General features: G+C 53.7%; 3 protein-coding genes across 5 annotated transcripts; 1 reads left to right on the top strand and 2 right to left on the bottom strand.

The window, feature by feature from the left end:
• Positions 1–6,560: 6,560 nt before the first annotated feature.
• Positions 6,561–7,368, bottom strand: GNGT2 (G protein subunit gamma transducin 2; the record flags this gene model as incomplete). Its single annotated transcript, XM_082861540.1, has 2 exons — positions 6,561–6,835; positions 7,285–7,368. 2 exons carry the CDS (start codon positions 7,366–7,368, stop codon positions 6,710–6,712), a joined length of 210 nt encoding a protein of 69 aa, XP_082717666.1. The 3' UTR covers positions 6,561–6,709.
• A 2,589-nt stretch (positions 7,369–9,957) lies between these two features.
• Positions 9,958–20,047, top strand: ABI3 (ABI family member 3; the record flags this gene model as incomplete). 3 transcript variants are annotated; one of them, XM_082861537.1, is made up of 8 exons in its annotated part: positions 9,958–10,089; positions 14,967–15,134; positions 16,158–16,334; positions 17,813–17,898; positions 18,081–18,176; positions 18,355–18,485; positions 19,025–19,162; positions 19,472–20,047. In XM_082861537.1, the coding sequence occupies 8 exons, from the start codon at positions 9,973–9,975 to the stop codon at positions 19,633–19,635; spliced, it is 1,077 nt and encodes a 358-aa protein (XP_082717663.1). In that variant the 3' UTR covers positions 19,636–20,047. The 3 variants fall into 3 exon arrangements, with proteins under 3 accessions (XP_082717663.1, XP_082717664.1, XP_082717665.1); XM_082861538.1 differs by having other exon boundaries at positions 9,973–10,089; positions 18,352–18,485; XM_082861539.1 differs by having other exon boundaries at positions 9,973–10,089; positions 18,352–18,485; positions 19,031–19,162.
• Positions 20,048–21,380: 1,333 nt separating this feature from the next.
• Positions 21,381–23,947, bottom strand: PHOSPHO1 (phosphoethanolamine/phosphocholine phosphatase 1; the record flags this gene model as incomplete). The annotated part of the gene is made up of 2 exons (XM_082859852.1): positions 21,381–22,139; positions 23,903–23,947. The coding sequence occupies 2 exons, from the start codon at positions 23,945–23,947 to the stop codon at positions 21,381–21,383; spliced, it is 804 nt and encodes a 267-aa protein (XP_082715978.1).
• Positions 23,948–25,850: the final 1,903 nt, after the last annotated feature.

Raw genomic sequence — 25,850 nt, forward strand, 5'->3', positions numbered from 1 at the left:
CCCCGGTCCGGGAAGATCCCACATGCCGCGGAGCGGCTGGGCCCGTGAGCCATGGCCGCTGAGCCTGCGCGTCTGGAGCCTGTGCTCCGCGACGGGAGAGGCCACAGCAGTGAGAGGCCCGCGTACAGCAAAAAAACAAAACAAAAAAAACCACAAAAGAAAACAAACAAACAAAAGTCAAAAAGTACCTGCCTAGAGACATGTTTCTGCCATGGTCACAGATGAGAAATCCGAGATCAAAAGTTGTCCACAGAGAGGGAGTCAGGATAAAGATCCTCTATTCTGAGCCAGCCGAACCACATTCAGAGGATCAGGTTCAATTCTAGGGATCACACAAAGACACTGATAAATTTCATCCTGCCACTAACTGGGTGGGTGCATTTGGGTAAGCAATTTAAATGTTCTGAAATTGTAACTATGTGAGGTGATGGATGTGTTAACTAAACTTACTGTGGTAATCATTTGGCAATGTATACGTGTATAGCAAATCATTATGTTGTACACCTAAAACTTATACAATGTTATATGTCAATTACATCTCACTAAAGCTGGAAAAAAAATTCTGCGCCTCATCTGTAAAATGACAATAACGGTGTCTTTTGCATGGCAGTGCTCTAAGACTTAATAAAATAGTAAGCAAAAAGTCCTTTTCTCTGTGTCCCATCCATGATAGGCTCAATAATGTTAACTGCTAGAAAGATAACCAGAATAATAAACACTGTGGAAAGTCAGATTCTTGAGAAAAAAACAAATGCTCATATGGGAAGGAAAATAAAACGTATAGAGCACTTGTTAGTTGTCAGTTTATTTGCCTAGTTGTTCCTAGTCTTGGTTGCAACAGAGGCAGAGAATGAGGACTCGTGGGTGGAAGTTAGAGGGGCAAATGGGAAGAACTTTCTAACAGTCTGAGCTGTCCATCAGTGGAACAGCCTTGAGAAATTTTGAGCTTCTGGTGCCTGGAAGTCTGGAGTCAGCGAGCTCAAAGGTCTTTGTCACATGGGGTGTAGGAAGATTTCTGCACTGAGATAGAGGTTGTGCTCCACAAAAGTTGCCCTGCCTTCTGCCCTGAGCTTTGATTTTTTTTGAATTTCTGAATTTTATTTTATTTATTTTTTATACAGTAGGACCTTATTAGTCATCAATTTTATACACATCAGTGTATACATGTCAATCCCAATCTCCCAATTCATCACACCACCGTCCCCACCCCCCTGCCACTTTCCCCCTTTGGTGTCCATACGTTTGTTCTCTACATCTGTGTCTCAATTTCTGCCCTGCAAACCAGTTCATCTGTACCATTTTTCTAGGTTCCACATATATGCGTTAATAGACGATATTTGTTTTTCTCTTCCTGACTTACTTCACTCTGTATGACAGTCTCTAGATCCATCCACGTCTCAACACATGACCCAATTTCGTTCCTTTTTATGGCTGAGTAATATTCCATTGCATATAGGTACCACATCTTCTTTATCCATTCGTCTGTTGATGGGCATTTAGGTTGCTTCCATGACCTGGCTATTGTAAATAGTGCTGCAATGAACATTGGGGTGCATGTGTCTTTTTGAATTATGGTTTTCTCTGAGCTTTGATTCTGCTGGGAATCCTCATGCCCACTGAGGACTTACTCCCCAGGACCTTTCTCATCATGTCTCCAGTGGCTTTCACCATGTTTTGCTTGTTTGTTTATATGAAGATCCTCAGTAAGATATCGTTTTACATCACAAACCAGTTCACACATACACAAAACTGAAATAAAAGTTTGGGAAACAATATTCACCTTTATTCTATGTAAATTGCACTCTGATATTTTCTATGTTTTTATTTTTTTAAAGCTGGTCTCGGGACTTCCCTGGTGGTCCAGAGGGTAAGACTCCACGCTCCCAATGCACGGGGCCCAGGTTTGATCCCTGTTCGGGAACTAGATCCTGCATGCATGCCGCAACTAAGAGTTTGCGTGCCGCAACTCAAGATGCTGCCTGCCACAACTAAAGATCCCATGAGCCGCGACGAAGATCCCGTGTGCTGCAACTAAGGCCTGGCACAGCCAAAATAAATATAAATAAATAATAAAGAAAGAAATAAATACTAAAAAAAAATAAATCTGGTCACAACTACTAAAGTGATTTCACAACTACTCACTAATGGTTCTGAACCCACCACCATCCCCTCTTCCTTCCCCTCCTGGCTCAGCTTCTCTGAGACTTCTCTCTCTGACACCCCCCTCCACCTTTCCTCCCTTTTCCATCCCCAGTAGCTGAGGGGAGAACCTCTCCCTCCTCCTTGCCAGCAGTCTGAGGAGCCCCTACCATGGGTTTATTTCATGGAAGGGCCCCCAGGGACAGCATTGTCGGGAAGGTAGCGTCTGCAGGATGTTGTCCTTGCCTAGAATGACCAGCAGAGGGCAGAACACCAGGACCTCCAGGGAAGCTGGGTCTGTGCCTAGGCTGGCCCCTCCATTATGCTAGATTCCCAGGGCTGTCCATTCATTATCTTCGGTTTATTCATTTGTACATGACATAGTGTATATTCAATACACAATGCCTGGCGCATAGTAAGCCTATAAAGAGGAATCACTCAGTCATTCCACACCCATTTGTTGAGCACCTACTATGTTCTAGGTGCTGGAAATACAAAAATCAAAGATTTGTCCCCTGCCCTCAAGGAGCTTGAAACTTGACTAATAAATGGAAGACTAAAGGAGAGTTTAAAATGAAAGGTTATAGGCTCAGGAGTACATGTAGACACCAAAGGTAAGTGAAGTCCAGCTAGGTAAGGTTAAAAAAAAGAAGTCCAGACCAAAGCTCAGAACAGCATGAAGCGCTGTTGTAAAAAGAGGGGAAATGCGCTTGTGTAAAAATGTAAAAAGGGTAAAAAGCGCTTGTGTAAAAAGAGGGAGAATGTTTATATGTGTTGACTCGTATCTGCATAAAACATCTCTGAGAGCTCATGTGAGAAACAGTTAACGTCGGTTTCTCCAGGGAGGAATATAGGAGAAGAGGAGGGAGGCACTGTTCATGGTATGCCGTTGTACACTTCTTTCTTAAATTCTGAACTACCTAATTTTGAATGACCTATTCATTCAGTCATAAAGGAGAGAATCTGGGAAAGCTTTCCTAGAAGGGATGCTTCAGCCTAGTTGTGACCCTACATGAATTAGCTGGATACAGAAGGTGTCTCGAGCCCAGCACGAGCTGGTGGAGGAATTAAGAAAAGCTCCACTGATGGAGCCCTGGGGGCAGGTGGGGTGAGCAGTGGGGAGAGCTGAGGCCTCAGGGGTAAGCAGGGGTAAGCAGGACCCTTACCCATGGTGTGGGAAGGGCCTCGGTGCTCAACCCACAAGTCTTGACTTGGTCTTACAGGAGGTATGCAAGGGAGCCACAGAGAAACACTGCAGCCAAGCGTTGGGGGTGGGAGTAGAGGGCCCAGATGAGGGGAGCTCAGTGGGAGGCTGTTGGAACAAAGGGATAGACAGATGAGTGTGTGAGCAGGGTAGAAGATAGAGTCTTGAGGAATTTGCATCTGATCAGATGGCACGGGGCAGCGGGCAGAGTCCTCGTCTCTTCTTGGCCTTTTTCTCCTTTCCTGGCCCCACTGTTTCGTTTCCTCAGCTCCGATGCTGCAGGTGATGTCACCCCCTTCACCCATTTCCGTGGTCTGGTAGAGAAAAGTCAGAGCGGCCAGGGGGACATGGAGACACTACTGCAGATAAGGTAAGGGGTCCCTGGAGAAAGAGAACCAGGCATGACTTTCTTGACGTAAGAGAGGCCATTTTTGGCCTAAGCCATTTGGTGATGTAAGCCTGGCCACAATGCTTGCCCTTGAACAGGTCTCAGTAATGAAAGATTTTAAGGGAACAAAAGAATGCAAAAGCAAACAACTGTTATCAGGCGAGAGAAGTTATTGTACTGTATCAGAGATAATATATCAGTTGCAAAGACTCCCAGTTTTGCCTCACCGGTAAAGATTAGCCTGAAGCACTCAACCACCAGATCGGCTGGAACCCTAAGGGATGATGATGTGGACCTTTTCTGACCCTCATGACTTCAGTCAACTCAAGCTTGGACTCCTGGGGACCCTTCATGAATATGCACGTATCCTTAGCTTAAAACTTTCCCAATGTGATTGTTTGGGGAACGATCCCTGGTGTTCTCCTTACTTGTTGTAAGTAATAAATCCTTCTCCCGCTCTTTGGCTTGGTTGTGTCTTTTAGCTTGAAACCCACCAGGAGGCAGACTGGGTTTTTCAGGTAACAAAGGTGAGCAGAAGAAACCACTGCTCCACCTGGAGCCCTGATAAGGGTTCAGAGTCCTGAGGAATGAAGGTGGGAGTCCACCCCTGGACCAAGAACTCCAACCAAGAAGGAAGCCATAGCCCATGACCTACACCCATGTGACTGTAGGCCCCATCTGTTTTTCCTTTCTTACTGATGGAGCCGTATGAAATATTAACACTTCCCCATTAAAAAAAAAGAAGTATTATATTTAAATGTTTCCTCTTCTTTTCCTGCTCTTAAGCAGAGTGTATTGGGGTGGCTGAATTTATTATTATTATTATTATTATTATTATTATTTTTTGCGGTACGCGGGCCTCTCACTGTTGTGGCCTCTCCCGTTGGGGAGCACAGGCCCCGGACGTGCAGGCTCAGCGGCCATGGCTCACGGGCACAGCTGCTCCGCGGCACTTGGGATCCTCCCGGACCAGGGCACGAACCCGTGTCCCCTGCATCGGCAGGCGGACCCTCAACCACTGCGCCACCAGGGAAGCCCCTGAATTTATTATTGAGGTCACAGAATGGCATAGTGGGGGTTACTATGGAATTGGGAAAGGAGTGGACGGTTCCCGGGAGATCCTGGATTCTGACCAGTGGCCCATGACCTCACCTGTAGGAGCAGGACACACCGTAGGGCTGTGGCCCACTGGGGAGGGGCTGAGGGAGTTTGCAGCTCAATGTATTATGTTAGGTTTGTTTTCAGATCAATGTATTATGTTAGCTTTGTTTTCAGATACTTGCCTTCAATTCTCTCTCTCACCCCCCAAGCCAGAAACTCGTCAGCATCCTTGACCACCCCCTGTCCCTCGCCTATCTCTCAATGAGATGTCAAGATCTGAAAACTTTATTTTGCAAAGAACTCCCCCTCTAGACTTACAGCCACTGCCCTAACCCACCTCTCCCCTGAGCTCACAATCATCTCCTGAACTCCCTCCCTGCCTCCACTCTTTCTCCTTTCCATCTTGTCAAAAGCTATTCCCTTCTAAATGCAAACATTACCAACCCACTCCCAGCAGATTCAGTGGCTTAGTATTGCAGACAAGACCCTCGGATGGTCTCCAACCCCACCTCTCTAGCAGCAGATCCTAAAAATCTAGGCCTTTCTCTTGACATTCCAACAACTGATCTGATGAGCGTTTGCATACAAACCCATGTTCTTTTTTTCTTCTTCTTTTATCTATTCCTCTGTTCATACTGTCCCTTCAACCAGATTTGCCACCCATCCACCCTTTACAACTTAACCCCTTAGGACTCAGCTCCAAGTGTCACCTACTTTTCAAGGCCTTTCCTGTCCTCCCTACCGGGATGCAACGCAGCCACTCAGCTGGATTTGATAGCCCTTCTGTGTGTCCCCCTCATACTTCACGCAGACCTCTCTGACATTGCACTGAATGCATTGCATCATAAATGTCTGTCTGCGGCCCCTTTAGACAGTAATCTTCTTGCTAACAAGGCCTAGGAATTAGTCTTCCCAACCTTAGCAGGATCCAGCCTCCCTTATGCTAATCAAAACCTAGCCTTCTGCGGCTTAAATACCCTCAGCAGCTTCCTATTGCAATGAGGGTCAAAAAGAAAGTTCTTACCTGAGCTCACAGCAAGATCCTTTAGACTTGAGCTCATCTTCCTCTCCAGCCCCATGTTTCACCCCTCCCGGGTCTGTCCTCACCCCCCACGCCCCCACTTGCCTGCAACAGTTCACTTTGACAGTTCACATTGCCCTGACTGTCCACCTGCCGTGTGCTCCTGCACCACCCTTGACTTTCTTTTCCCCACAGCAGCACTTACTGATTAAACTGCATCCCTGTTTCATGCCTTCTATGCTAAATGCCATGAAAATAAGAGCCATTTAAATTTAGCTCACTTTTCTATCCTAGCCCAGCATGGAACAGGCACTCAATAACATTCAATAAATCATGACATCACGACTTTACGAGCTCTTTTTGTCACCAGGCCATCTGGGGTGATCCAAATGACCAGGGGGACTTCCACAGGACCGGCCATGAGGTGGGGGGAAAGGACGCCCCCAACTCCAGTCCTCAACCCGAAAGCTCTGAATGGGAATTCTGGCTCCTAGGCAGACAGTGGAGGGGGGAAATGGGAGGAGTAACTGTTTCCCAAGGACCGTCCCAGGTCTCAGGCAACTGCAGTCTTTTCAGACCCCACGAGTTTAGGTGTCCACTGCTGAGCCAGGGAAGCTTTCCTGGGAGTGTTTCCAAGTGGGGTCAGCAGGGACCAGGCAGGTGGTAATGGGAGAGAAGAGTTCAAAGCAGGGCTGGGGAACGGATTCATGATGTACGCAGCCAGGCATCTCTACTCATTCTGTGACTAAGAGAAGGTGAACATCCACTGGTTCCCTGGGCGTCCCAGGGTACTTGATTCTGGATAAGGAGGGGGCTGAGGAGGGGCAGGCATTCAGGGTGAGGGGCTCCAGTGCCATCAGCTTATCATACAACCGCCTTTTTCCTTGAAGGGATTCTTGTCCTCAGGGATGCCTTTGAGAAGAGGGTCGTTTCCCGCTTCGGCCTCCACGTAGTCCTTGATTTCCTTTCCTGTCTTAGAAATCTGCGGGAAAGTAAAGTGTGCTTCTAGCCCTTGTCTGTAGCTCGGGATTCATGATTTGTTCAGTCCCAAGAAAGCAGGCTTCTGGGCAGGGTGGGGATAGAGGCCGGGGAGGAGAAAGATGAGAGGCACAGGCAGGTGTGATTTCCTTGACCAGAACCGCAAAGCCTGACTCTTACCCTGAGGGACTTTTTGCCCAGGCCCAGCCCAGGGACAGGGCCGGACACATTGAGCCCTCGAGGCTCTGAGGTTATCTCTTACACACCTTTGTGGGATCAAACCCTGGCCTCCTTCCACTTCCCATCCCATTCCAGAGGCACCTCCTGCTCTTTCTACTGTCCTGGAGAAGGCCCACCACCAGGCTGTCCATCACTTCCTCCTTCGTGTCCCGGCTCCATGAGGACCAGAAGGGGATGGAGAAGAGGAAGCAGGGAAGGGAATAGGAGGCTTACCGGAGCTCTTGGGTTCTTCACTTCCTTCTTCAGCTGCTCTACCTCCATCTTTAAAAGCTTCTTCTCACTGAGCTCCTGGGCCATCCTGCCCTGGAGAGACCAGGTCCTGGAAAGGATTCCACAGCTGGGATTGCAAATCCCCTGGGCTCCCCCAGCTCCCTCCTCTGTACTCCCCACACCTCAACTTCTACCCTCTTCCCTGCTCACCGTATATTCTCATCACTCACCGAAGATTCACTGCACCCCCGCCCCCATCCCATTATGAGTCTAGCCTCTGGAGGAGAGGATGCTCCCAGCCTCATGGGGGAGGCACACCGAATCTTTGCCCTTTAGATAAGACCTGTCTATGGAGGAAAAGGGAATCAGAGCATGGAGAAGGGAGAGAAGAGTTTCTTTCAGTGAGGCAGATTTGGGAAGCAAAGTTATTGTTCCACCTAATGACACGGGTAGAAGTTTTCAGGAAACTCCAGGTCCTGTCAGAAGAGAGAGTAGTTTAGTGACTAAGAGAAAGACTCTGGAATCTGCCAGCCTCCAACTCTGATCGTGACTCTGCTGCTTCCAAGTTGTGTGGCCTTAGGCAAGTTGCTCATCCTCCTTGAGCCTTAGTTTGCCCATCTGCAAAATGGGTATAATAATGCTACCTACCTTATATGATTATCGTGAGTGCTAAGAAAATAATGCATGTAAAATATTTTAACACACTGCCTGGCACATAATGAACACAAGACATTTATCATCATCATCCTCCTCATCATCACTACTACAGGGTTATCAGGAAGGCCTGCCCAGTGCCTAACCCAATAACTCTAAGGCTAGCTCCCAGCCCAGTGCAACCTTAGCCCCTCTTACCTGCCAAGAAAGAACGTGCACTTCAAGTCTTGTCCCCAACCCAGACAAGATGGAGTTTGAGCCTCCTAGCTCCTCAGCAGCTGAAAGTCTTTGGATAAAGCAGATGGTTTGGAAGCCCAAATCTCTGATGCCTAAGCTGATCATAGGCTCAAGGTTCTAAGCCCATCCAGCAGCCTGAGCCTCCAAGACTGCCACCACTGCAGGCACCCTGCCCCCTGCGTCGGCCCCCCTCCTGTAGTGACCCCTCTGGCTTACAGCCCGCTTCCCTGTTCTCACCCTCCGGCCCTGATTGCTCGTCTTCCCCGGCCTTCTCTCCCAAGCCCTCTCCTCCCCACCTCTGAGTCTGCTCTGAGGCTGTTCTTCCCAATGAGGCAATTCCTAGACCAGCTCCTAACTTCCCTCACCCGAGAAGCCTTGTGTCCCCATTTTGAGCCCCACCATTTCACCTTGCAAGGTTCTCCCAGCTCAATCTTCATTCACTCATTCAGTAAAAATGTACTCACCTAGGACGCTGTGCCTGTCAGCACTTGGGCCCATGGCCACACCTCTAACACCTGTGTCCACACGTTTTTGCCTCCATGCCTCCCCTTGAGCCCCATGTGTGGGTCTCCCTCAGCAGTCCCCGAGCTCAGGGCCCACGTCCTGATCTCTCTCTTGGTCTCCTCCCGGGACCACCCAAGGGCTGTGCCATTTAACAGTCACTGAGCTCCTGCTCAGGCTGACGCCCGTCCAATGACAGGAAACCCTCTCAAGGAGCAGATGTTAAGGGACCGATGTGGTCAGTGAGGGATCCTCTTCTTTCTCCTGACTCTAGAATGAATGACAGACTCCCCAGTGGGAGGGGCCGGGAGGAGGCCCGGAGTCCATATTAACTTCCCCTGCTCCAGGATCCAAGTCCCACTCACAGCTCTGAGCACTAAGAAATTGAGATCAGGACAGGACCCCGGAGGTCATCCGGTCTGAGTCTCCTCCTGTGAATGCAGGAACTGGAGCACAGACCTCCTGAGGCGGGCTCAGTGCTCCGGCCACCGCTGCCTCCTAAGACTGACCTGTTAATCTGGAATTTAAACTTAGTGCTTCTCAAAGCCAAGTCCTTCCTGTTGTCCCGAGTCCCTTGTTCTATGCTTAGTCAATTTCATCTTGTCCTGCCGCTATCAGGCACAGAGCATGTATGCGCACCAGATCTTCATTGCAGGTAACCCTTCAGAGACTTGATAATGATTCTCAGGGGGCCTCTGGCTGTATCTTCCCGGTGTCCAGCATGGTTTCCCTGGCTGCTGCATCGGTTGTTTTCCACTGTCGCGGCACCACTGCCCTAGGGCCCCCAGCACAACCGGTCTCCGTATCCTCTCCACCCTCCAGTCCCCTGTCTCTTGGTGACTCATCCCCGAGCTTCCCAAGGAAGCCCCCACCCTCTGCCCTTTCCTCCCCTTCCATGAGTGGAAAATCCATCTCCACCCCCAGAGCAGGCCAGCCCCCTTCCTCCTGTCTCCCATCCCAGCCCCCGCTGCAGTTTCCTCTCCAGGCCCAGGGAGCAATCACAGCCGCCCCGACCTTGGCTTCCTCTGCTGGGAGGGATTGGGGGGCTGGGCCCCTGCAAGGGGCCCCCAGCTTCCCCCTTCCCCTGGGCAGGGGACAGAGAAGCACAGGCCCAGGGAGCGAGGACTAACTTCCTCTTGTGCCGGAATGAGCATGTCTGCCCTTTGCAAGTGGGTTTGGGTCTCTCAAGCAGAGGAAACCAAAAGCAGTGAGAGGGAGGGAAGGCGGAGCGACCAATCAAGGGCAGGGTGAGGCGCAAAACCAGCGGCTCCCCGGGGAGCCAGGCAGAGGCGGGGGGCCATGGCGGAGCTGCAGCAGCTGCAGGAGTTTGAGATCCCCACGGGCCGGGAGGCCCTGCAGGGCAACTACAGCTCCCTGCTGCGAGTCGCAGACTACTGCGAGGACAACTACGTGCAGGTAAGCAGAGCAGGCCCAGCCCCGTGGCCCAGCCCCTCCAGGGGCCCGGACCCCGTCCTGACAGGTGCTCGGCCTGGGCCTTGGCTGATCTATCCTCCCACTCCAGGGTGGCTTCATCCCAGTCCCGCAAACTCTAACGCTGACTCATGCTCTCCAAGCCCCCACTGTGCCCCTTCTCTCTCCCAGAGCCTCAGACATGCCCGGCAGGCAGCGCTACCCCGTCCTGCTACAGGCCTCATCCTAGGCTCATCTCCCTCCTAGCCTTTCACTCAGATCCAGAGGCCCAAAGACTTGTCCTCACACACCTGTTGATGCCATCATTCCATGTTCAGGCTGGCTCTGGGTGAGACTTCAGAAGAACTTCCTATTGTCGTGAGCTTGAGATGGACGAGGGAAAGTTCTGCTCCTGAGATCTGAGGGAGAGCCGAGAGATGTCAGACTACGCTAGGTTAAAGAGATGGGGTCTGACTCAGAGGCAGGGAGATGGACAATAAGACTGCCGGGAACAGGCTACCGGCAAAAGATAAGGATGGTGGCATTTTAGAATAGTTTTCTAAATTGTGGGGTTGTCCCAGGACCGCAAGTCTGGAGCACGGAAAACTTAACAACGATCGAGCACCTCTGTTATTTCATTAACCTTTTTTTTTTTTTGCGGTACGCGGGCCTCTCACTGTTGTGGCCTCTCCCGTTGCGGAGCATAGGCTCCGGACGTGCAGGCCCAGCGGCCATGGCTCACAGGCCCAGCCGCTCCGCGGCATGTGGGATCTTCCCGGACCGGGGCACGAAACTGTGTCCCCTGCATCGGCAGGCGGACCCCCAACCACTGTGCCACCAGGGAAGCCCTCATTAACCTTCTTAACCACCTTGTGAGACAGCATCATTATTCCAATTTCATAGATGAGGAAACAACAGTTCAGGGAGGTGAGGTGACTTGTCCAAGTCGTACAGCTTGGCAATGGTAGAGCGGGCATCAGCCCAGGACTCCTGACTTCTGACGATGAGCCCTCTCCTCCCTGCCTTCCCCTCCCTGACATGCTGTATGACTTTAAGACAGTTATTTGCACTGGGACCTCCCGGCTCAGTAGGCGTGTGGAAAAAAATAATAATATAAGGAGCAAGTGCTTATGGGAAAATGGCAGATTAAAGAGAGTCAATGGTAACAAAAGTTAAGCCGCTTTGCTCTGCACTCAGACTGCTCTCATTGCCTCCTTCAGTCCTCACCCCAGTCTGTGAGGTGAGGACCACTCCTACTTCACAACCAGGAGGCTGAGCTTTGGAGAATTTAACTCACTTTCCCAAGGTCTCTAAGCTAGTGGTAGAATCTGGATTCGAACCGGCAACTCTGACTCCAGAGCAGCACCCCCAAACCTCTAGTTGAAAATGTTACCCCGCGTGTAGATATTGAGTGGCTGATTGTAGCTACTGCAGATGAGCTGGAATGTGGCTTGTGAACCAGCTCTATTCTCCAAGCCCTGGAAGGCATGCTCCTTCTATGGACTAGGATGGAGGCTGGCCTTCCCATTCCTTCAGTATCTTCTGCGCATCTCAAAGCACTTCCAGATGGGTTCTCGTTTGCACACAGTGTGCACACAGAATTTGAGGTCGCAAAGAGCTGAGTCCAATTTCCAACTCCTGGACCTGAGACAAGTTTCCCCTCTGATTCTTTTTTTTTTTTTTTTTTGGCGGTACGCGGGCCTCTCACCGTTGTGGCCTCTCCCGTTGTGGAGCACAGGCTCCGGATGCGCAGGCTCAGCGGCCATGACTCATGGGCCCAGCCGCTCCACGGCATGTGGGATCTTCCCAGACCAGGGCACGAACCCGTGTCCCCTGCATCGGCAGGCGGACTCTCGACCACTGCGCCACCAGGGAAGCCCTCCTCTCTGATTCTTATACCCTCCTTCTCAGTGGTCATATGGGTTAAATGTAATAATGTATTAAAGCATTTAGCCCAGCGCCTCCTCCTTAAGAAGGGCAGGATAAATGGCAGCTGTTACCGTTATCACCATCATCATCATCTTTCATCAGAAGGATGGAAGACACATACAGATATTAAAAGTCAATTCTAGTGAGGTGAAGCAGCCCTTGCAAAAACACTCAGGGCATCGGAAGCCCTGACCCAGGTCAGAATCTGTAGATTTATGCTTCCTTCATGCAGAACACTAACCACTAGACCACACAACCAGGTACCTTTCCTGACTTCTCTGATGATCTTTGTCTGGGGAGCAAATGCTAAGGAAGGGTTTGGATGACTTCTCAGAACTGGTCTTAAACAAAGCCTGGTTCCCACACCCTCCCTCCCTCACCCCTCCCTCCACCCCAACCAGGTGTCAGGAAACCCATGGGGAATGGGGCAGGGCAGGCTGGGGTGAACTGCAGAGTTCTCCGTCAGGGTCCATTGGATTTGTAGACAGGGTGATTTGCATGATGAATAAGCAATCAGCCATGAAGTTGGATCCCAGACCTTTGTCTCTCCAGACCTCACTTTCGATTAAGACCAAAGCCAGGGGTCAGTAGGCATCCAGGCTCTAGCCTCCCAGAGCTGGGCCCAAGCAGACATTTTTCCTGTTTGGACTGACAGGAAAAATCCAGTGATGAATTCCATATGCCAGTCCAGGGAGGGGACAGTACAGGAGAGGCCAGCTAAGACCAGAGAAGTAGTCACTGCTCCATTCTGGGCCTTTGTCCATTTCCTTGCCTACTAAAGGAAGGTCTTGGACTCGAATAAGAACTGCTATGATTTCTGGTTTGATTTCTTTGCCTTTTCAAGGCACTTGGTGACATATGTTGATGAGATGTAAATTAGATGCAACCGAGCAGCTCTTTCCCTCAGTTGGAACAGAAAGGCAGGGAGGAGCACCTGAGGGGAAAAGCATGGAGGGTGTGTGTGGGGCGGGGTGTGTGTGTGCGCGCGCGCGCGTGTGTGCTGTCCAGAAGGTTCTAGGCCTGCCCTTTGGCTCAAGCCTGCCTTGGGCTACACTGGAGGCACCCAGGTCTCTCTCAGCACCCTTCTCGGACAGGTTCTAGGTCTGTTCTCCACTGCAGGCCCAGAGGAGTACCTGAGAGCCCTTAGCAAGGAGACCTCAGCGTGCAGCCTTGCTGGTCACTCCGCTGGCCTCTCCCCAGACTTGCCATGGATTGGCCCGCTACCCTCCATGTCCCTGACCTGAGATGAGGAAGCTGTCTGGGGAAGCAAATGACCGGAGAAGCTTTGTCCCAACCCGCACAGTCCGATCTGGGACGGAAAAAAAACCCTCTTCTGTCTTCAGCCACTCCCTGCCCACCCCACCGCCACTGACTGGAAGTGTGGCCCTGGCCAGCACCTGGCACAGTGCCGGGCACGCAGCAGGAAGATGCCCAGCAAGTGTCTGGGTTTGCATTCAATCCGCTGAGTAACTCACAGACACATATTCATTAAGTACCGTCTGTGTATTGGGCACTATTCCAGGACAGGATACAGAATATAACAGATGCGCTCCCTGCCCTCACAATGCTTACATTTGTGTGTGTGTGTGTGTGTGTGTGTGTGTGAGTATAGATAATAAAGTACATAGATAAATAACGTCTGATAGTGCTAAGTGCTATGAAGAAAAGAGAACAGAGTAAATCTGATAGTGAGTCAATACAGAAGTGGGCTGGGGGAGATCTTAGGGTGGTGAGGGAAGGTGTCTCTGAAGCGCTGAGACTTAATAAGGATTCTAGAAAGAAATACAGCCAGTGCAAAGTCCTGAGGTAGAGGAACTTCCCTGGTGGCACAGTGGTTAAGAGCCCGCCTGCCAATGCAGGGGGAGATAGGTTCGATCCCTGATCCGGGAGGATCCCATATGCCACGGAGCAGCTAAGCCCGTGCGCCACAACTACTGAACCTGTGCTCTAGAGCCCACGCGCCATGACTACTGAGGCCGTGTGCCACGACTACTGAGGCCGTGTGCCACAACTACTGAAGCCTGCACACCTAGAGCCCGTGCTCCGCAACAAGAGAAGCCACCGCAACTAGAAGTCCGTGTACCGCAATGAAGAGTAGCCCCTGCTCGCTGCAACTAGAGAAAGCCTGCGCGCAGCAACAAAGATCCAACGCAGCCAAAAAAAAAAAAAGGCCTAAGGTAGAAACGATCTTAGCTTGATCAGGAAGAGAGACCCAATGGCCAGTGTGGCTTGAGGGGCGTGAGTGAGGGAGAGTGGAAGGCAGTGAGGGTGAGAAAGAAAGCAGGAGCCAGCCTTGTGAGGCCCTATGTAGGCCACGGTTAGAAGTAGCTTTATTCTCGGTGTGTTGGGAAGCTGTTGGAGGGAATGAGTGATTGAAGACACCCTTCCTGGGCCTCAGTTTCTTATCTATAAAATGGATCAGATTATCGCTTCCCAAACACCAGCTTGAAGACTGGAGATAAATCAGGAGCACAGGAGTCGCCTGAGGAACTTTTAGAGGTACGCATTCATTGGTCTCGCACCCAGGGGATTCTGGTTAGAAGGTCTGGGATGGGGGCATGAGGTTGGCTGTTTGGTTTTCAAGTCTGAGAATATCTCTTCCAGCCAGTATTGACTTCCTCTTTCCTTTCTACCATTCACCCTTTAGCTCCCGCCCCCACCCCCCTCAAAAAATATCTTCAGGAGGATGGTGGAGCCAATCCTGTGTGACTATTTGAGCAGGGTGCCTTTTCCTTCCCTTGCACCCAGTCCTCAGGGCTGCAGATTCATTCTCCTGATGTCCCCTGAGTCCTTCTTACCACATCATTCTTACAGAAACCTCCTCAAACATCTGAGGGTTGCCACTTCCTCCCAACTCAGCCCCCACATTTCCTATACCCCATCCCATCCCAGCCCACCCAGCCGCGGCCCCAGTGGAATATGCTGGCCTCAGGCCAGGGTTGTGTGTATTTCAGGCCACAGACAAACGGAAGGCGCTGGAGGAGACCATGGCCTTCACCACCCAGGCCCTGGCCAGTGTGGCCTACCAGGTGGGCAACCTGGCTGGACACACTCTGCGTATGTTGGACCTTCAGGCGTCCGCCCTGAGGCAGGTGGAAGCCCGTGTGAGCACGCTGGGCCAGGTAAGGGCTGTGGGAAGGCTGCTCGCCTCAGACCCCAACTCTTCAGCCCCACCTGGACATCTTCTGCAGCAAAATTTCTTTCTTGCCTCCCTCCATGTCCAAATGCCCACCTGTATCACAGAAGGCTGGCACTCCTCAAACTTTTTGAGCCTTCTAGTCTTTGTGGCTGTGTCTCAGGAGTGAGCCTGGCTGCCCCATCGGACCAGGAACTCCCCGATGGCAGAACTTTATCTTTCTCTGAATTCTATCCTACATGGTAGAAAGCAGGCTCTCCCTATCACGGTGGCTGCATAGGACAGGAAAGAGGAAAATGGACCCTGTTTCCATATAAACACGGGTGGTGATTTTATAAATATCCCAGACTCAGAGTGCTTGCTTGGCAAGGTCATCCTCAGCCCTGGAAGCACTGCCACCACCACACAGCAACCCCAGCCCATCTAGCATACGCACCCTCCTCCTTCCTTCCTGGATCCTTGGCCAAGGAATTGCCCCATAAACCACACGCACAGATCCAGTTACACATGGGTCTGGCCTGTGCATCACTACATGTTCAGTGTGGGTGTGTCTTTTCCTCTCCCCGCAGCAGATTGGAGTTCCCACCCTCTCAGTGCTGTAGGTTTCTCCACAGTACATTCCAAGAGGAAGTTAATTCACTTATATTATTGTCCCCCCAAAGGAGGAGCTGATCCAGCCACAATTCTCAGCCACCTCCACTTTCTCTCCCTCTGCTCCCAAGCCAGCCCCATCTCTTCCCAGCATCCCCAGGGATGTTGTGTTTTCTCTTTCTCGGTTCCTGCTCAGCTAATAATAACCCTTGTTCTCTTCCACCAGGAAGTTGCTCCAGAGTGGTTCCATTCTCAACTGGCAACCCTTTCCCCAAATGCTGTCTGCCCTTGGGGAGAAAACTCACTCTTTCTCTGGACTTCCCTGCCTCCGATGGTCCCTCCTCCCACCCCAAAGCCTTAAGGGGAGGGGTGCTGTGCAGAGGCTGCCCCACTGTCATCTCCAACCCTGTCTTTGTAGATGGTGAACATGCATATGGAGAAGGTGGCCCGAAGGGAGATCGGCACCTTAGCCACCGTCCAGCGGCTGCCCCCCAGCCAGAAAATTATCGCCCCTGAGAGCCTGCCTCCCCTCACGCCCTACTACAGGAGACCCCTCAACTTCGGTTGCCTGGATGACATCGGTCACGGGGTCAAGGTAGAGAGAGGGGCTCCTCCTCTTTCTCCAGAGCCCACCCTCTTCTCTTTTTTTTTTTGGCTGTGCCACGCAGCATGCGGGATCTTAGTTCCCTGACCAGGGATCGAACCTGTGCCCCTTGCAGTGGAAGTGCGGAGTCTTAACCACTGGACCACCAGGGAAGTCCCCCCACCCTCTTCTGCCTCATGACTCTCTTCTCTCTAGACCCTCAGTTTTCTTCCACAACCATGTTCTTGTCCCAAGCTGCAGTCCCTTTCCGTCCTCGCTCCCTAAAGCCACCACCCTAAGTGGCTACCTTACTCCACAAGGCCTCCTTAGAGGAGTCCCTTCACCCCCTTCCTCCTTAAAAATTCTTCATGACCCCTCTCTTCATAACTGACCTTTACTCTGTATCACACGATCTGCTGCGAGTGACATCTGGGCACCCCACCCCTCCTTGTGGGTGGCGAGTGTGTGTGAAAGGGAAGAGGGGGGAGGGAGAATGTCAGGGTGTGCATGAGAATGGCGGGCCAGCCACATGAGATCGGCAACTTCCTCTGTCTGGAGGTTTGAGGTCACTGCACTGAACAGTCACCCCAGAGCTGCTGTTGGGTGGGAAGGGGCTGGGACGCAGCCACTCAAAGGAGGACACGGTGAATGACTCTGGCATTTTCTTGACAAGCCATGTCCTTCTGAGAGGTGGGAGAGGACACACACCCCCATCACATTTTGTTGATTACTTGTCCCACACTCCAACATTCCAGACTAGATGGGACGTTCCCCTGTATCTAAATGGCCCCTTGCTATCCTTAACACGCCATCTCCCCCCAGAAAGAGCACGCTCCCTCCTTCAGTCACCAGGCCTCCTCACCAGTAAGTTCTTCCTTCTGTCCAACTTCAATTCTTTATGCTTGAGCTCGGGTCCCTTTTTGTCTTGTCCCTTGTGAAGGATAGCAGAGGACATCATCCCCCATGCACCACTCTAGGTAGGGGAAACCCTGTCACTAACAGAGGTGCTCTCTTGCATGTGGGTTTGCACCTTGTCACGGGTACACTAAATGTTCTGCTCCTCTCTGCCCCGAACTCCCCAAAGCCAGTTCCCCAGGCCTGCGAAAATGACAGGTGGGACATTTCTAAGTCAACCTCTACCTCCTCAGCCGCGCACTGGCGTTGGGGTTTCTCAGAGTCAGGGACCACCAAGCTGAGCGCTGAGACGCTTTTGCGAGCGGGTGGGGCTCAGCCGCTGAGGCTCTGCAGAGGAAGTGGCCTTCTGACCGTGCCTGTCTGAGCCTAGGCAGACTTGAGGCCTGGGATCCAGGCAGCGAGCAAGAGTGGGTGGGGCGGGGGTGGGAGAGGGGGGCTGGGAAGTGGAACCGGGAACTTGCTGTGTCCGCGCTCTCCCTCCCAGTTCTCGTCTGCCCCTCCCGCATTTCCTCTCTGGGATGAGGGGGCTATTGCAGGCCCCCCCGGTGTCAGCCCCGCCCCCTGTTCCCCCGCAGGATCTGAGCACACAGCTGTCGCGGACCGGGACCCTGTCTCGAAAGAGCATCAAGGCGCCTGCCACACCCGGCTCCGCCACCCTGGGGTGAGGCCTCCTCGCAATTCACACCTGCGCCGCCCCATCCAGAAACCCTACTCCTCCATAGCCCCCTTCAAGCCGGGCGCCAAACTTCCTCCTCCGCCAGTTGCCACCTCCTCCCCGCACCGACCGCCTGCTCGCCTGATGCCTTCCCCTTGACGACACCCCTTCTCTCTGCCCACCCCCAGGAGAGCGCCCCGGATCCCCGAGCCAGTGCAGCTCCCCATGGTGCCGGACGGCAAACTCTCCGCCGCCTCCTCTGCCTCCTCCCTGGCCTCGGCCGGGTGAGCCGCACAGGTCCAGGTTGGGGGTGGCCGTGAAGGGCGGGGGCTTAGGAGGACTCAGGGTCACGGGGGCGGAGCTTATGACGGAAGGGGGCGGGGCCAGTTGGTTGCTGAGTTAGGAAGGCGTCCCCCCCCACCCCAATCTAGCCGAGCGCCCGCTTTCTCTGGTCTTCAGCAGCGCCGAAGGTGTCGGTGGGGTCTCCACGACCCAGGAGCAGGCAGTACCCCCACCTCCACCCCCTCCACCTGCTGCCTCCGAAGGTTTCCTGCCGCCCCCTCCGCTGGGGGAACTGTACCTGCCCCCAACGGGTAAGGAGCTCTGCCCTCTCCTCCTAGCTCAACTTTGGGGTCGTTCTCACCTCCCAATACTTCTCCCCACCCTCACCCTTGTTGGGTCCAACTGGGTCTATGTCAGTGACCACTTTGTCCAAGGCAGGAGTACCGGGAAGAAAGGCAGCGGAGGGAATGAACTAACATAATTTAGCCCCCGCTTTATACCAGACCCCAGGGTCAAAGCTTCTCATCCATTTTCTCACTTTTACTTAACCTCCTAGGATCGTCACACTCCCATTTAATAGATGAAGCTGAGCCTGAGAGGTTAAACTAAGTGCATTGGCTCTCAGTCAAGTGGCAGAGTCTGACAGCCCTACAACTGTTCAATGTTACCGTATTTACTGAGCACCTACTACCTGCTAGAGGCATTGTGGGAGGACCAGGATGAACGGGGGCTGAAAGCAGATTGCAAAAAATGGGTAGATCCTGGGGCCCTGCTCTCCAACACTGACGTTTCTTGGCCTGGTGGGGGTTGCCTGTGTGACACTTTGCAGCCTTTCTGCTTTCCCTCCCAGCCCCAGAGCTGCCCATGCCCCTGGACCTGCCCCCTCCTCCACCCTTGGATGTAGATGATTTGGGGCTACCACCTCCGCCACCACCAGGCTTTGGGCCTGAAGAACCCAGCTGGGTCCCTGATGCATACTTGGAGAAAGGTACTTGACTCCTGGGACTGAAAGGCACCAGATCCTGGGGTCAGGATTCCCCGCTCTTCTAGCCCAGAGCCATTCTCCCCTCCAGCTGCAAAGGGGTGAGGCTGTTGTTCCCCACACCCCCATAGAGAAGAGAAGCAGCCGGCCTGATATTGAATATTATCTCAGCTGGGGAGGAGTCCCGGGGCTTTGGAGAAGGCATCTCCTGCTCCACCCCCCACGCTGCTCCCTAGGGTCCAGTATGTGGGCTCCAGCATCCCTGTGGCGGGGCAGGAGGCACATCTCACGGCACCTTCTCCTCCCGCCCCGCAGTGGTGACACTGTACCCATACACCCGCCAGAAGGACAACGAACTCTCCTTCTCTGAGGGCACCGTTATCTGCATCACCCGCCGCTACTCCGATGGCTGGTGTGAGGGTGTCTGCTCAGAGGGGTCTGGATTCTTCCCCGGGAACTATGTGGAACCCAGCTGCTGACAGTCTGGGCTCTCTGGGATGCTGACCCAAGCACAGCCTTGAGTGAGCCTCTTTTTCTGAGTCCCACACCGAAGCCAGCTCCACAGTCAAGACTGGACCAGGCCTGCACACCTCCTGGGCTGTGAGCTGTGTCTGTTCCTTCTCCAGAGGCCTGCTGGAGACAGGAAAGAACTGGAAACCAAGGATTTTGGTGACCTTATCCACAGGGGACCCTTACGCCATGCATGACAGGGTCTCCAGCTGCAAGCGCCAACTTTGAATAAAACTCTGATGCCCTGATTGCCCTGCAGGGCTGGGGAACCGAGGGACTGAAAGGCAGCCCACTTGTAAGGCTCCCGCTAATTGAGCGCCCCCGCCTGCCCTGAGCAGCGGTATCCCCCATCTCCTCGGTGCTCACTGAGCCCTCTGCACTCGACCCCTGTGCCCCTCTGCAGAGACGGGCTGCACCCTGCTCTTTTGCCTGTTGCTTGCTTTGTTATGTATTTAGTTTTGGTTCCCCAAGCTGGGCACTCCTCCCAAGAGTGGGGACCAACTCCCTCACTTAAGTGGGGCTCTCTGAGAGCAGAGATCACCTCGCCCTCATCCCTCAGGCTGCGGCGCAAGAGATCTCAGCCACCTTCACCTCCTTTCTCTTTTTCTTTTTTTTTCTGTACGCGGGCCTCTCACTGTTGTGGCCTCTCCCGTTGCGGAGCACAGGCTCCGCACGCGCAGGCTCAGCAGCCATGGCTCACGGGCCTAGCCGCTCCGCGGCATGTGGGATCTTCCCGGACCGGGGCACGAACCCAAGTTCCCTGCATCGGCAGGCGGACTCTCAACCACTGCACCACCAGGGAAGCCCCTTCACCTCCTTTATAGCTCTGAAACACCAAAAGAGGGAGGAGGGCCTTGGGTTTCCGCTGGCTCTGCTTTAAAACATCATGGCTTTCTGTTCCATACGGGAGAAGGGGGACTCAGAGGGCCCGGTCGGCGGGGCAACTTTGGTTAAGTCCCTGGTTTCTTGCTGCATAGACGAGGCTGGGGTGCGAGGAGATATCTTTGGGGTCTGTGAGGTCCCTGGCTGGCCAGACCGAGCCCCGGACAGTGTGCTACCTCATTCGACCACAAGGAGGTGTCTGTGCCCTCTGGCTTTTTTTCCTGTGGGGATAGTGACAAGGTTGGGGGGGAAGGGAGGCCAGGAGTACAGTGTAGGGTCACAGTAGGTAAAACAAGATCTAGGCCTGGGACCGTCGGCAGAGAGCGCCACCCCTCTCCGCGGGGAGTCCGGTGCGGGGGAGGGGGTGGTGGAGAGTGCAGGGCCTGGGTCCCCTTGACAGAAGACTGGAGGTGGGAGGTCATGCAGCCCAAGGTTTAACTAAACCTTTAGTTAAAGGTTTAGTTGGTTTAACTAAACCAACGCAGCGGGAGATGTTCTACCCCGCCAGGGAACCCCTTCCTCCCAGCTGGGAGGCCCAGGTTTTTGGAAACGCTGCTGCCTGCTCAGGTATGCGCACCACCCGGGTGGGGCAGACTCCGGAATTTGCTTGCAGTGGAACTGGGGGAGGCAGCAGAGCTGGGTTAACTGCATAGACGGGGACAGCTCCGAACTCCCTCTTTCAGTCCCCAAATGGACGAACCTAGGATTCCGGAAATTCCCGGAGGATCATAACAAAGCGAAAGGGAAAGGGGGTAATAAAGCTAGGTGTGTCTTTCCCGACCCCCACCCCCTCACCCCCTCCCCGCCCGGGTGCCCCCTGCAGGCCACGTCCTCAGCACGTCTTCAGCACCTGTTGCAGATGGAGGCGCACTTCGGTGGCGGTTTCCCAGGGCACCACCCTGGCGCAGAAGGAGCTGGGCTCGGCCTTCTGCGCCTCCTGGATAAGGCGGTGCATGGGGTAGCCCCGGCGCGGGAAGGCCACGTCGCCTCCTGCCAGCACCCCCATGGGGCAGAAGTCGTTGGCGCCGTCGCCCACGTAGAACAGGCGCTCGAAGTGCACGCCGTCGTGGGCCCGCTCGCGCAGGTAGTCGCTGAGCACCTTGTGCTTGCACATGTTGGCGGGGCAGCGAGCGCAGCTGTGCGCGTGGAAGGGCCGCAGCGCCAGCAGCCCCCGAGCGTCGGGCCCCGACGGGTTGCTGAAGATGCGGCGGAACAGGCCGTGGTGGCCGGCGGCGCGCAGCGCACTCTCCACGCCAAAGGTGTTGGCGTCTGAGATAAGAATAACCTCAAAGCAGGCGCCCTGCTTGGCCACAAACTGCAGCAGCTCGCCCATGCCGGGCGACAGGGGGATGGCCTCGTAGATGGCGCGCAGGTCCCGGGGCCGCACGCCCTGCTCGCCCAGGTACTGGAAGACGCGCTGCATGTACTCGTTGTAGAAGCCCTCGCGGTAGGTGGCACGCAGGCTCTCAGGCAGCCGCTGGCCCGGCGCGGCGCGCACGATGGAGTCATCGCTGTTTTCATCCACGATAGTCTCGTCAAAGTCGAAGGTCAGGAGGAAGCGCGGTGCGCCCTGCGCAGCCATCCCGCCGTCCTGGGAGCAGGGGAGAGAGGAGGGAGCAAGCGAGAGGGGGCGCGGCGGGAGCCGGCCAGGGAGAGGCTGGTTAGCGGGCCTCGGCCAGAGGCGCTGGCACATCCAAGACCTGAGGAGGACCCAAGGCTGGTTAAGCAACGCCGTCCCCACCCCCAGCCTTCCCCGCCCACCCCCTTGCACCTCTCGGTTAACTGCGCTGGGGTTTATCCTCAGGGGACCATCCTCCTCGTGAACCCAGAAGGGCTTCTTTGGCACCTGCTTCTTCTACTCTCATCCGGGGCTATGGGGGCTTAACGAGGGTCAGCTTAAAAGAGTGGCAGAGTGGCTTCCAAGGGGGCGCTCCTTTGGGGAGGTTTCTGGACTATTCTGGAGACTTCCAGTGACCCCAGCTGTCCATTGGATACAGGGAGGGTGGGAGGAACTCTCTACTCCCTCTTCCCTAACATAGTTAAGGAAAACCACCCGTTCACCCAAATGCAGCAGCCTCCTCGTTCCCCTTTTTGGCCATGCACAGCCGATGGCTTGTGGGGCTGGTGGACAGGAGGAGCCAGGGAAGACTTGCTAGCACCACCCAAAGCATGTGGGCGATCAGTGCCAGGCCTGGAGAGGTGGGGGCCTGGGCTTCTGCACTGGCCAGAGAATTGGATTTTAGCTCTTGGAAGAGCCAGGTAGGTGGATTGACTATCCCAAATCCAGGCAGGCTCTCTGTGAGCTGCCTCCAGCCAGTGGTACTGGGCAGGGGTCCGAGGATGGGACACAACTTCTCGGGGGAGTTTTAGGGCCCTGTGCTGACAGCTCATCACTAATCACTTGCCAATTCCCTGGGAGGAACTTGTCAGCAGGTGGGGTTTCTGCAAGAGTCCGAAGCAAGCGGGCAGCAGGAGAAGCAGTGGGGCTTGGGGAAGTCGGAGCCTCCCACACCAGGCCACGACATACCTGGGAGACAGGTAAGGGAGAGGAAAGAGAGCAGCAGTGGCTGAAAAGGCAGAGAAGGCAGCAGGTAGTGGGGACATGGGTGGCGGGGGGGATGAGGCAGGAGTGGGGAAGAAGAGGGCTAGAGGAGGAAGTCATGCCGGGGCCACGGGGAGGAAGGAACAGGAAGTCAAGACCCTGGGTTAACCATGTTGTGGGGGGCGGGTGGGAAACACAAGGGAGAGGATGGGAGGCAACAGGGCAAGTGTGAGGGCGCGAAGGCAAGCAAATGGAGAGCAGAAGCCCTCTGCAGCCTGGCCCTGCCTCTCTGCCTGCCAGCAGCTTTATGTGACAGAGGGGCAGCGAGCAGATTACGTACAGCTTCAGAATATCCACCATGCTGCCTTTCTGCCTCTCAACCCCCCACCCCAGTTAGTTGAGACAGAGCCACTCCTCTTTCTGGTTTCTTCCTAACTCCCTTTCCAATATTCCTGTGATGTTTATGGCCTGGTACATCCTGTAAACAGAAGGCCAAGCTCCTGATTTCCAACCTGGGATTTGAACCTGCTATCTGCCTCCCTAAGAGAATTGTCCCTTTGACTTCCATCCCTAGAGTCACTCTCTGGTCTCACCAACATCTATCTGTGAGTTTCAGTGGCCCACGATCCCTGGAGTGGAGGATGTAAAGCATCAGGGCCCCACCCCTGGGATGGAAGCTTCCAGGGATTAGTGGAGGCGCAGTAGAGGTGAGGGCAGGCGTAAAAGGGGCTGGATAGGGCTCCTCCCTCCCCATGATGGGAACATGGGAGCTGAGGCCTCATCCTAAGAGACCCCTGGAGGGACCCACTTACCCTAGATAGGCATCGGAGGCCAGCAACTGGAAAACACCCGCTCATGGTCAGTACATCACCCTGGGCACCACCTGTAGGGACTGTTGGCCTCCAGCTGTCGTCCAGAGCTCCTAACAACCACACAAGGTCCGTTTGAGGGTCCCAGTCAGGTGGCTTTGTTTCCTTGTCCTAACCCCTCTCCTGAGCCCCAGGAACCACTCAGTAAAAACAGCCCCTCAGATAGGCCAAGGACCACAAAGCCCTTGCTGGGCACCCTCTTAACAATCCCCTACGATGCTGGAAAGGTTACAGATGATATTATTGGAGACCTAGAAAGTTTAACCAACTTGTGCAGACATCACCCACTGTATGTGGCAGAGAGAGATCTCAAAACCAGATCTCAGAGTCTGAGACCAGTGCTTTCTTCTCTGTATGGTCATTGCCCCATTCTTGTGTACGGCGCGTCATAGTTTACAGATCATCTTCACTCACATTCTCTCCCTGCTCATCACAGTCCCATGAATTCAGCAGATGAGAAGGGCTCAGAGATTAAATAACTTGCCCAAGGCTATGATGGTTCCATGGCACAGAGCCTGGTTCATGAAAACCTGGCCACAGCCTTGCCTGCCCTCTGCCCTCAAAGGGGAAGGGGCAGATGACCAGGCTCACTGCACCACAGCTGGAAGGCCGGGGCCCCTGGGCACCACAGGTGATCTGGGACTGTCTTCCTCCCTGGTGCTTCTAGAGGCTGGCAGTCAGCAGGAGTCGGGTTGAAATTTCTGCCGGACTTTGCTGTGTAACTTTGGGGACAGGGTTTGGCTTCGTGGGGGGCCTTCACCAGTGCAGCTACAAACCCACAACTCCAGTGCCTCCCCTCCATCCTGGGGTTAAATGAGAGACTAGATGCAGCTGGGACAGGTCTAGAAAGCTACTGTGAGCCAGGAGACTAGACAGGCTAAGGAGCAAAGGAGCAAAGGTCTGGCTGGCTGCTTCCCTCTGGTGGTGAGAGTGGGTGACACTGGGTACCCCTCTGACTTTGTCAAGTTGACTCTCCCCAGAGCATCCCAGGACAGCATGGAGAAGCTGTAGCCCTCAAGACAGAGACTGGGATATCCCAGGAGGGAGGGGCTCTCTCGCTCTCCATCTTGAGGTACCCCATCCCTCCCCACTCCCTGACCACACATGCGTTAAACCCTTTTGCTAGGGATGGGATGTGGGTTTCAGCCTTTTCCCTAAGAAATTGTAATCTAGGAATTGAAGAGACACAGTTCAAGAAGATGGGAGAGGGCTTCCCTGGTGGCGCAGTGGTTGAGAGTCTGCCTGCTTATGCAGGGGACACGGGTTCGTGCCCCGGTCTGGGAAGATCCCACATGCCACAGAGCGGCTGGGCCCGTGAGCCATGGCCGCTGAGCCTGCGCGTCCGGAGCCTGTGCTCCGCAACGGGAGAGGCCACAACAGTGAGAGGCCTGCGTACCGCAAAAAAAAAAAAAAAGAAAGAAAGAAAAAGAAAAAGAAAATGGGAGAGAAGGGGAGGGAGGCATGTGAGGTGAAGGAAGGGCACGTTTAGGGGGGTTAGAGGTGGGAGGGCTGTCCCCAGGCCCCATCTAGAGGGAGTTTCAGCCTTCCAGAATCCTGGCTGATATCACATGTTCCCCAGGGGCCAGGCAAATCCAAAGAGAAAAGGTCAAGGGATGCCACTCCCCTTGTAAAAGCAAACATGGACAGACATGCGCCGGGCAGATACAAAGCTAAAACAGGGTCTCCAGGAGCCACCCAGAAGCCAACTTTCGCTGCCCTTGGTGCTTTTTCTTTTCTTTTTTAAATTTGGTGGAATAGTCTACTGGGTTTTTATCATGTTCAAAACTTCTCATAGCAAAAGAAATAGTTACATTTTTTAAATCTAATACTAGTATTTAGGGAAATCAGTTAAACATTTATTTGGTGAGTTGCCCTTGTTTTAGTCCCCACA

This window comes from Leucopleurus acutus (genome assembly GCF_964270905.1).
Source record: "Leucopleurus acutus genome assembly, chromosome: 19".
NCBI classification, from domain to species: Eukaryota; Metazoa; Chordata; class Mammalia; order Artiodactyla; family Delphinidae; genus Leucopleurus; species Leucopleurus acutus.